The sequence below is a fragment of the Silurus aristotelis genome (genome assembly GCF_946808225.1).
Source record: "Silurus aristotelis genome assembly, chromosome: 3".
NCBI lineage: Eukaryota > Metazoa > Chordata > Actinopteri > Siluriformes > Siluridae > Silurus > Silurus aristotelis.
The window spans coordinates 22848550-22860878 of NC_139576.1; the positions used below are offsets into that span (position 1 = coordinate 22848550).

At 36.2% G+C, this 12329-nt stretch overlaps 1 protein-coding gene across 1 annotated transcript; it reads left to right on the forward strand.

Annotated features, from left to right (window-relative positions):
* Nucleotides 1-7241: 7241 nt before the first annotated feature.
* On the forward strand, nucleotides 7242-12159 carry en1a (engrailed homeobox 1a). Its single transcript, XM_083535542.1, has 2 exons — nucleotides 7242-8140; nucleotides 11235-12159. Exons 1-2 carry the CDS (start codon nucleotides 7570-7572, stop codon nucleotides 11543-11545), a joined length of 882 nt encoding a protein of 293 aa, XP_083391668.1. The 5' UTR covers nucleotides 7242-7569; the 3' UTR covers nucleotides 11546-12159.
* The last annotated feature ends 170 nt before the right edge of the window (nucleotides 12160-12329 follow it).

Consider the following 12329-nt stretch of genomic DNA (forward strand, 5'->3'; position numbering starts at 1 on the left):
ATTAATGCTATTATAATGCATAGGATTTCCTTTGGGTTAAAGAGGGTGTGTAAACCAATAATAATAACATTTAAATAGCAATTGTGTAAGATAACTGCTCAAACTCTGGATTATTCGAATATGATTTGATAACTCTACTTTTGTAGATTAGATTATAGAACAGTTTTTGTTTCTGTAGGAATGTTCAAGGGTCCCTTAAAATGCTGGTGTAACTAAGGGGTTATACAGTCATTTGCATTTGCATTTACAAACTGATAATTAAAAGAATATTTTGCTCAGCTTTTTTAAACAACAAACATATTAAATAGTAAATATGTATTATTCAAAGGCTAAATTTAATGACAAATAGGCCTCTTTTATTCATGTGCTTGTCAGAATTTGTGGGTCTCTTTTTTCTGTCTTCCCGTCCAGGTTCTGCCCTTTTTCCATCTGTTTGTCTTTCGTTATTTTACCCACCAGATGTCGCCAGTGTGTTCCGATGACCCGCGCTATCACTCATTGTCTATATATATATATATATATATATATATATATATATATATATATATATATATATATATATATATATATATATATATATATATATATATATATATATATATATATATATATATATATAAAATAGTGTTATTAATCACTCCAGTGTATATAAGATCTCGTGTTTTTTGTTTTTGTTTTTTTTCTTTGGTTCTTAAGTTCGGTCCATTCTTTGTGCGTTTCTTCAGACCTGCCTTAAGTTACCCTGTGTAAGTTTATTGTGTGTATTTTTGACTTCACTTTGACTAGACGTATGTTTTTTTTTGTTGTTGTTGTTGTTTGTTTGTTTTTCCCCCTTTCTTTTTGCCTTCTGTGATTGAAATAAAAAAATTTTGAGACCTGACTCACAATTTGGAACCTGGTACAAATCTTTAACCTGAAAGTGCTAAGTTTGTCTCTCATTCTTAATCTTTTTGAGTTATCTTAATCATGTTTAATGTTTTACTGTGTGTACATTGTCTGAGTGTCTCACACAGCTTCATTATATATATATATATATATATATATATATATATATATATATATATATATATATATATATATATATATATATATATATATATATATATATATATATATATATATATATATATATATATATATATATATATATATATATACAGTGAGGAAAATAAGTATTTGAACACCCTGCTATTTTGCAAGTTCTTCCATTAAGAAATCATGGAGGGGTCTGAAATTGTCATCGTAGGTGCATGTCCACTGTGAGAGACATAATCTAAAAAAAAAAAATCCAGAAATCACAATATATGATTTTTAAACTATTTATATGTATGATACAGCTGCAAATAAGTATTTGAACACCTGTCTATCAGCTAGAATTCTGACCCTCAAAGACCTGTTAGTCTGCCTTTAAAATGTCCACCTCCACTACATTTATTATCCTAAATTAGATGCACCTGTTTGAGGTCGTTAGCTGCATAAAGACACCTGTCCACCCCATACAATCAGTAAGAATCCAACCACTAACATGGCCAAGACCAAAGGGCTGTCCAAAGACACTAGAGACAAAATTGTACACCTCCACAAGGCTGGAAAGGGCTACGGGGAAATTGCCAAGCAGCTTGGTGAAAAAAGGTCCACTGTTGGAGCAATCATTAGAAAATGGAAGAAGCTAAACATGACTGTCATTCTTCCTCGGACTGGGGCTTCATGCAAGATCTCACCTCGTGGGGTCTCAATGATCCTAAGGAAGGTGAGAAATCAGCCCAGAACTACACGGGAAGAGCTGGTCAATGACCTGAAAAGAGCTGGGACCACCGTTTCCAAGGTTACTGTTGGTAATACACTAAGACGTCATGGTTTGAAATCATGCATGGCACGGAAGGTTCCCCTGCTTAAACCAGCACATGTCCAGGCACGTCTTAAGTTTGCCAATGACCATTTGGATGATCCAGAGGAGTCATGGGAGAAAGTCATGTGGTCAGATGAGACCAAAATAGAACTTTTGGGTCATAATTCCACTAAACGTGTTTGGAGGAAGAAGAAGGATGAGTAGCTTCCCAAGAACACCATCCCTACTGTGAAGCATGGGGGTGGTAGCATCATGCTTTGGGGGTGTTTTTCTGCACATGGAACAGGGTGACTGCACTGTATTAAGGAGAGGATGACCCGGGCCATGTATTGCGAGATTTCGGGGAACAACCTCCTTCCCTCAGTTAGAGCATTGAAGATGGGTCGAGGCTGGGTCTTCCAACATGACAACGACCCGAAGCACACAGCCAGGATAACCAAGGAGTGGCTCTGTAAGAAGCATATCAAGGTTCTGGCATGGCCTAGCCAGTCTCCAGACCTAAACCCAATAGAGAATCTTTGGAGGGAGCTCAAACTCCGTGTTTCTCAGCGACAGGCCAGAAACCTGACTGATCTAGAGACGATCTGTGTGGAGGAGTGGGCCAAAATCCCTCCTGCAGTGTGTGCAAACCTGGTGAAAAACTACAGGAAACGTTTGACCTCTGTAATTGCAAACAAAGGCTCCTGTACCAAATATTAACATTGACTTTCTCAGGTGTTTAAATACTTATTTGCAGCTGTATCATACAAATAAATAGTTAAAAAATCATACATTGTGATTTCTGGATTTATTTTTTTAGATTATGTCTCTCACAGTGGACATGCACCTACGATGACAATTTCAGACCCCTCCATGATTTCTAAGTGGGAGAACTTGCAAAATAGCAGGGTGTTCAAATACTTATTTTCCTCACTGTATATATATTTTATATGTTTGCAGAACTTGTAGTAATTTGTGTAACTTCTAAACATAAAATGCCATTTTTCATCACTCTACCTTTGTCTAGTTCCCAAAACTGTGTTTAAACCAGTTATCCTGCAAACTAGCCAAGTGAATTTGTGGATTTTGAAACGTTTATATTAAGGAAAATAAGTATTTGAACACCCTGTTATTTTGCAAGTTCTCCCACCTAGAAATCATGGAGGGTCTGAAATTATCACAGTAGGTGCATGTCCACTGTGAGAGACATAATCTAAAAAAAAAAATCCAGAAATCACAATATATGATTTTTAAACTATTTATTTGTATGATACAGCTGCAAATAAGTATTTGAACACCTGTCTATCAGCTAGAATTCTGACCCTCAAAGACCTGTTAGTCTGCCTTTAAAATGTCCACCTCCACTACATTTATTATCCTAAATTAGATGCACCTGTTTGAGGTCGTTAGCTGCATAAAGACACCTGTCCACCCCATACAATCAGTAAGAATCCAACTACTAACATGGCCAAGACCAAAGAGCTGTCCAAAGACACTAGAGACAAAATTGTACACCTCCACAAGGCTGGAAAGGGCTACGGGGAAATTGCCAAGCAGCTTGGTGAAAAAAGGTCCACTGTTGGAGCAATCATTAGAAAATAGAAGAAGCTAAACATGACTGTCAATCTCCCTCGGACTGGGGCTCCATGCAAGATCTCACCTCGTGGGGTCTCAATAATCCTATGGTGAGAAATCAGCCCAGAACTACACGGGAGGAGCTGGTCAATGACCTGAAAAGATTAGGGACCACCGTTTCCACGGTTACTGTTGGTAATACACTAAGACGTCATGGTTTGAAATCATGCATGGCATGGAAGGTTCCCCTGCTTAAACCAGCACATGTCCAGGCACGTCTTAAGTTTGCCAATGACCATTTGGATGATCCAGAGGAGTCATGGGAGAAAGTCATGTGGTCAGATAAGACCAAAAAAGAACTTTTGGGTCATAATTCCACTAAACGTGTTTGGAGGAAGAACAATGATGAGTACCATCCCAAAAACACCATCCCAACTGTGAAGCATGGGGGTGGTAGCATCATGCTTTGGGGGTGTTTTTCTGCACATGGGACAGGGCGACTGCACTGTATTAAGGAGAGGATGACCGGGGCCATGTATTGCGAGATTTGGGGGAACAACCTCCTTCCCTCAGTTAGAGCATTGAAGATTGGTCGAGGCTGGGTCTTCCAACATGACAATGACCCAAAGCACACAGCCAGGATAACCAAGGAGTGGCTCTGTAAGAAGCATATCAAGGTTCTGGCGTGGCCTAGCCAGTCTCCAGACCTAAACCCAATAGAGAATCTTTGGAGAGAGTTCAAACTCCGTGTTTCTCAGCAACAGGCCAGAAACTTGACTGATCTGGAGATCTGTGTGAAGGAGTGGGCCAAAATATCTCCTGCAGTGTGTACAAACCTGGTGAAAAACTACAGGAAACGTTTGACCTCTGTAATTGCAAACAAAGGCTACTGTACCAAATATTAACAGTGACTTTCTCAGGTGTTCAAATACTTATTTGCAGCTGTACAAATAAATAGTTAAAAAAATCATACATTGTGATTTCTGATTTTTTTTTTTAAGATTATGTCTCTCACAGTGGACATGCACCTACGATGACAATTTCAGACCTCTCCATGATTTCTAAGTGGGAGAACTTGCAAAATAGCAGGGTGTTCAAATACATATTTTCCTCACTGTATGTGGCAACAGCTATTGTGAGACTTTCAAAACAAACCCAGACCAAGCTGTCACACTTACAACAACTCTTAGGCCTTTAAAACTGTTAGTATGAACTGCAGCCTGATCCTTATATAGAAAGATAAATGCTCAACGGCAACGTGTCATAAAAGCTACTTATGTTCAATACTGATAAGACTGAAGTCATGCGCCACTAGATGGAGTAAGAGCTTTTTCACAGACACCTCACCATGCTCAGACTTTCATTTTCCTCCATGTGCTTGCAAATATGTTGTTCGACTAATTTTTGGCACCGAAGAGAAAATACATAAATAAAATTAAGAGAAAAAACATGAATAAAATAATTGCATTTCATTTATTGATTTGTATTTATTTTATGCGTAAATATAGTCCATATCTTCCTTTCTCTCTAGTCTAAACTACACGTCCAGTAACAGCAAAGCATGTCCAGTATAAACTCTCTCTAATTCTTTATACCATATAACTAGTCACTGGTGACTGCTTGTAGTTGGATTGAGTCTCTCTTGCACGCATAAAGGCTGGGTTAAAAAAATAGAGCAAAATAAGCCTGAATAAAATAAAGCCCGAATACTCCGTCTGTAGTCAAACAAAGCTTTTGAAATATCAATATAATGTATATAAGAATAAAACGTGAATAACATAAATAAATTAGATTCCGAATGAACATTATAGGTTCAAGGAAAAGAGCTCACATTATAATGTTCATTTTTTTAAAGTACACTCCTGACAAAAGAAAGGGGGGGGGGGGGGGTTTCAAGCCCAAAACAGCAAAATAAGATTTTAATCGTTTTAACAAATAATTGATTAGGAAAATATAGCTAGAATTTAACTCATTATTAATACAATATAATGATGTTCCTTTGATTTTCTTACGTTTGAGGATACATTTGTGGACCGTTTTTAAGAGAAAAAAGTCAACGTTACCCAGACATGTTTTTGGTGTTAATTTTATATGAAACATTTAAAACATTTTTGATCATTTTATCTTTGCGTACAAGACTATATACGCAAGTGAATGTTCTAGTTCGTAGAGTTTTTCCCAAACAGTTAACTGCAGCACAACTAAACGAGCAAATGATGACACATGAGCTGTCAAGAGTGCATTTATTTTATTCTTGCAAAATGTCTGACTATTAAAAGATTATTTTTTTTAATCCGCAGTACTATGAAATCTTTCGGTGGTAGGTAGCAAAATAGAATGTTCTGTAATCATGTTTTCCCCCCTTTTGCCAGTACAGGATGTGCTTTGTGAGGTGGTCCATTTTTATTGGAATAGAATAGAATAGAATAGAATAGAATAGAATAGAATAGAATAGAATAGAATAGAATAGAATAGAATAGATGGGGGTGTTTCTTAGCCACGTGTGATGGCAGGCTGATGATTCTTTCCGCATCAGTAAACCGGCCGTCACGCGCCGCTCGGGGGGTCTGCGGTAAAATGAAGTCCTTGTGCGTATAGTACGTGTTCTAGTTTGTTACAATCATTTGGAGTTCAGTACACAGTGCAGTTCTAGTTTTTAAAAAATCTGAATAATACTAATAATAAGCATTATATTACATTTTAAATGAAATGTATAGGGTTTAGTTTGGGCTAATATTCATGACCCATGTGCATTAACTAAAGGGGAAAAAAAATATAATATCTAATTGAATAGCAGTTACACTACTCTTTTGCAAGTTCTCCCTGTTTTTGGCATTTCTCAAGGGAACAAGTCCAGCTGGGCAGCATATTTAGCTGCACATTAAGCAATTCTTTTCCCGCGTTGAAAACGACATTTATCATGCTTTTTTTGTACACAACGCTGAGATTAATCACCACACGCTCCAGCGTCAATCAGGTCCGGTGTATAAATGGTGTGTGGGTGAACCCTGGGTTAGTGCTCGGGAAACGCGTGATTAAGCGGCGGGTTTCGGTCTCCTCTATTCACTCCGGTGTGATGAACGCCGAGCGGATCGCGCTGAATGCGGATTAATTAAAGCCTATAAATTATCTCTCACGGAGGCTCCCGACGCGCTTCCTGCAGGAGAGATAGCAGGCTGTTCGGCCATTAAGCGCCTCAATGAAGCTGACTCACAAAACGGCCAGGCCTTTTGGTGTCCTAATTAGAATTTAATTACCATCCAACAAACAGTGTTGTGGATAGAGTTCTCAGACCTGCACACACCGAGACATAACGGATTACAGAACTAAGCTGTGCATAGGTTTCATATTTATCAATCTATGAATTTTTTAGTAATTAATTCATCAAAGTCTTATTTGAATTAATAATAATTGGGTGAGGCTGTGTTTTAATTATTATTATTATTTTGTTTTATTATTATTAATATTATTTTTTTATTATTATTATTATTATTATTATTATTATTATTATTATTATTATTATTATTATTATTATTATTATAAGCCTGATGATAATAAGACCGGTTACATTATTAGGTTAATATTATTTAGTTGGACTATTCTATATAATATTATATTATATTATATTATATTATATTATATTATATTATATTATATTATATTATATTATATTATATTATATTCGATGCACTATAATAATCACACGTGACTGATAGCATACTGTCAATAATCCATTGTTTAGGCCGCTTTGTACTTCTGTAGTCAGAAGGAAAAATCTGCAGGTTGATGCGCTGTTTAGAGATCAGTGTGCTTGAGTCTCTCTCTAAACACACTCGGCATTGGACAGAGACACACATGGCACAGGATACCTCGCTCATAGATAGGCTCCCAAAACATAGAGTGAGCTGACGTTGTTTCCGGTTTACATGAAATCCAAGAGTGAAAGAGATCCGCTTTGGCTAACAGAGTTCCCGATTGCTCCAGAGTGGTAAAGTGCGCAGACGAGGCGGAGGGTGCGGGAAGGCTGCGCATCATGCGCTCTCAGTCCTGTCAAAACACGGATGCGAGACCGCGCACGCTCCGCTCCAGAGGCGTGTCGACGAGCTGACTTTTTTCAATCGCATTCCAACCAGCACGCCGTCTGAGATCACTTTCCCCAACGCCTTATGCCTTATCATATTAGGAAAAAAAGTAGCTGGTTCCAGAACGTACTGGTGCCCCTATTGGAAAGCGAAGAAAGCCTAAACAGGTCTGTCATGGAAGATCGGCATGATCCCGCTATTCGGGACAGTGCGTCTCTGTCTCTAAGCCTGGTCTCTCCACCGCCACCTCTGCTGCAGCCTGCATTGCATCCAGCTCACAGAACCAGTAACTTTTTCATTGATGACATACTTCGGCCTGACTTTGGCTGTAAGAAGGAGCCGGGAACAGGAGCCAGGGAACAGTTTAATGACTCTGACAGGGGTGGGCAGGAGAGACCCGCGCCGCCCGGAACTCCATGTCCAGACTCTTCCGACAGCGTTTCTTCATGTTCTTCCTCTTCGGTCTCGTCACCTTCAAGCCAGAGAGAGTCTAAAGGGGACAATTTGAGTAGAGTTACAACACCAGACCATGCTAGAGAAGCAGCGCAAGGTGCAGAGCTCAGGAGCGAAGACGGGGCGGGCGGTAACGACCCTCATGCGCTTCTCTGGCCCGCCTGGGTTTACTGCACCAGATACTCAGACCGGCCTTCATCCGGTAAGACAACGGTGTCTTTATAACTATTACAGTGTCACATCAACACTAAGGGGGCACGACGACGTGGTGTATTTTAATATTTAACTTAGAGTTTTCTTTCAATAAATAAATGAATGAATGGATAAATAAATAAATACATAAACGTTTCCTATTGCAAACCTCAAACACGCAATGTGTTAAACATGTGTTTTCGATGTAGGGATTTGTTGTAAGATGATATGCATATAGTTCCAGGTTACATTATTTGTATTGTTAAGGCCTTAGCGAGCACAGGCCAATCCTTCCAGCAAATGCTATTATATTTGTATGTATTTGAATTTCAACTCGTTTGCTAATACATGTCTATAATATTTGCATATAACAGTATCAAAAGTTAATTTGAAATAGCCTATTGCATGTACATGAGTAGAAAAGCTTTTTCAGTTTCAGGTTTCTTTCGTTTAACGCAGTAAATAGAATTGCATACTAACTATTTACATATGAACTATTACATACACTCAGTTTTGGTGAAGCAAAGTGAAACTATTTTGCATGTTTTAACACCGGGAATTATCACGAAATGATATAAGAACGTCACACAATTTCACCAGCATTTGTGCATAATCTAATATTTGGTTAAAATATTAGATTAAATATTAAAAAAATATTATTTATTTTCAGAAAAGTATCTCTAATCTAGATATGGAGAATTAGTGGGATTTACATCGCACTTTTTCCCTTATTTAAAACTAGACTCGAACTTGAACTTATAATTTGTGAAAGTCCATCAGGATAATGTCAAAAGAAAGTTTAGTGATTTCCATGTGTAGTAATTTATCGCAGTTACACTTGAAAATGTGCTTGCGTAAAAAAAGTAAATCGTTAAAAAACAAACAAAGAAAACACTTTACATTTTTAAAACGATATCCAAAACACGCTACGTACAGAAATGACTTTGTGTCCTAAATAAAGTGCATGAATTATTAAAAAATAAAAATCTTAAATTCATTCTTGCTATACTCAACCATGACGGTGTATGGCACATGCGAAAAGAAATAAAAAAAATCAATATATGAATAATAAGCCTTATATTATTATGTTACGCCACTAAAAATTATGAACAACAGAAACTTATATACGTGTTTCTGATGCAGCGTGTATCTGTTATTATTTATGTCCGTTAGCTTGAGCTATTGAAAAATAGATTTATTTTCAATCTGAGCTCATTGTCCTGCATAACACGTTTATCCTATCTAAGAGCATTACATTTTTAAAATAAAGAAATGTATAAAATATGCATCTTTATTAAGCATTAAGCAAAACCTGTAAAAAGCGTGTTTAATAAAAGTATATATTTGTTACAAATGTTCAATAAAGAGGGCTTAGTTATTGTAACGTATTATTAGCGATTTCAGTTTGTTGATGTTAAAATACTTTGAAAAAAAAAAAGACACTTAGAGCAGACCCAGGTGTTATTGAGTTGTGCCCCTGCTTCACATATACCGTTAATTTAACAGTGCTTTACAAAACGCATTTCGGAAAAAACAGGTCAAGTTTAATAATTCACATAAAAAAGCTGCCGAACTGTTCATTAGTTTGCAGAGTGTGTACGCATCAGGTTCAATCCGTTATTTAACAAATCACAATAAGACTTGACTCATCTGCGCCTTATTTCTCTGCTATAATTCTCTTTAGATCACTGATTAGGAATTATTTTATAAGGAAATGAAAGTTTTCTGAACAGGCCCATGCTGATGTCTGTAAATGGTGTTTAGCTCTAAGTGTCTAAATACCTAGTAAACAAAAAGGATTAGAGATTAGACAGGTGTAGAATAACATGTACATGTATAAGATTAATAGTATCTAATACCGGGTTATGATAGCCATGTTCGCAGCGCCTGGTACATCCGGGGTTTGTGAGTCATTTTAATGAAACTGAAACAGTTTGGATACTGAAAGTCACTTAATGAAGCGCATCAGGATTTAAAGATTGGTAAGATGTTAAAGGGGTATTTTAAAGGCCAGCTTTAATCGGATAATATTACTGTAATATTACCATGCCAGGTTAATTTGAACCCTGTTGAATAGAGACTGCACCGTAGAAGATTGTAAATAAACCCAGCAGCCTATAATCAGTTTGATTCAAACAAGAAAAAAAAAAAATACAAAATAGACAATGGGCCCTTTTACGATTAAATTACATTTAATAATAATAATAAAAATAATAATGACATTTACAATAATAATAATAATAATAATAATAATAATAATAATAATAATAATAATAATAATAACAATAATAATAATAATAATAATAATAATTGTTTTGGATTTCGTCTGCATTTGAGTCGGGAAATGTTTTCAGCCTGATCTGTTTTTGTGTATCATCTACACTCGAGCTTATCGTCCTTCACTTTCGCACACACTTGATATTTGAATCTCAGAGCTGCAGACAAAAGCTATCTGGTATCTGGAAAAACTACAGAACAATGAATTAAAGAGTGGAACCGAAACCGTTAAAAAATAGAATCGAATAAGTAAATATACTAAATGATAAATGTTTTACAATTCACAACTTTATAATGAACATGCTTTTAAATCCAACACTCTGATAATAAAATAAGAACTAGATATTACTACAAATAAAAAAAAAAAATACTTTCAATAATAATAATAATTTTAAAACAATATATAATAATTGTTATTATTATTATTATTATTATTATTATTAATATTAATATTATTATTATTATTATTATTGCTGTTGTTGTCATTTATCATTATAGTATATAGGCCTAATAATTGTTATCTGATGCTAATTCTTTACATATTATTTAGTTTAAAACTATAATAATAATAATAATTATTATTATTATTATTATGATAATAATAATAATAATAATAATAATAATAATAATAATAATAATAATAATAATAATAATGGTAGAAGTATAACATAAATGGCTGAGCAGACATAACAGTCATTTAATTAACATTTATTTTTATTATATCATTAATAGTAAAATCAATAATAAGATTTAGATTTTTTTTGGTCCATGTGTATAGTATTTGGTTGGATATTCACGGTTTCGTCTTATTGTTGTTGTGACTCAAGGCCCAAGGAATCGCAAACTGAAGAAGAGGAAGAGTCAGGTGGAGAATAAGCGGCCCAGGACCGCGTTCACGGCGGAACAGCTGCAGCGGCTGAAGGCGGAGTTCCAGCTGAACCGCTACATAAGCGAGCAGCGGCGGCAGACCCTCGCGCACGAGCTCAACCTCAACGAGTCCCAGATCAAAATCTGGTTTCAGAATAAACGCGCCAAGATCAAAAAATCCAGCGGCTACAAAAACTCACTGGCGTTGCATTTGATGGCGCAGGGACTGTACAACCACTCCACCACCACTGTTCAGGACGACAGTGACTGAAGGACATCTAGAGCTGGACATTAAGCTGCACTAATCCCACTAATTGTACAGCAGGACTGCGTTTGTAATCTTGAACTCCTCAAAACGTGAGGAAACGCTGGGCAGTCGTGTTTCTGATAAAGAAAAAAAATCTTCTATAAAATTACCACCGATTAGAATCAATATAACATAAACCTGTAACATATTCTGTAGGCCCCACATCTATATTTTTCGATCATGGGGCTATGTCTATCTATCTGTGATTGTATGTCTATCTTTATGTAAATATAAATTAGATTTACAAAATATTCCTTCAGACTATCAGACGTGCAAATATCTCAGTCTCATGCCAAAGATTTTACCAGATGGAAAGTTTGAGGGCTACATGTAATACAGCCTGAATCGTGCAGGGCAGATGATTAGACTCCTCTGGGGAACATGAAATGGAAGAATGCTGCTTCAGTGGCCATCACTGTTGGACTTAACCTGACTATCAGAATACCAGTTATAGCCTTTTACTTGAGATATTCAGAATTGTTAGGTCCGATAAACTCTTTTATATACGGGAGATATATTTTTCCCTTTATATTTTGTTCTTCTTGGTATATAATAATAAATGCTGTGTGTTGATGGGGGTATTAGCCTAACATGTTTGATTCTTGGGGTTTTTCCTACTTTCAGTTCGTGTTTTCTCAAGCATACATTTTTTTACACTTAAGCAAGACAGTCGCCAGGAAATCATTCTTCACACCATGCACACAAGTTTGGATTACACTGCAAATTAAATGCCATTTTAGATGCAGTT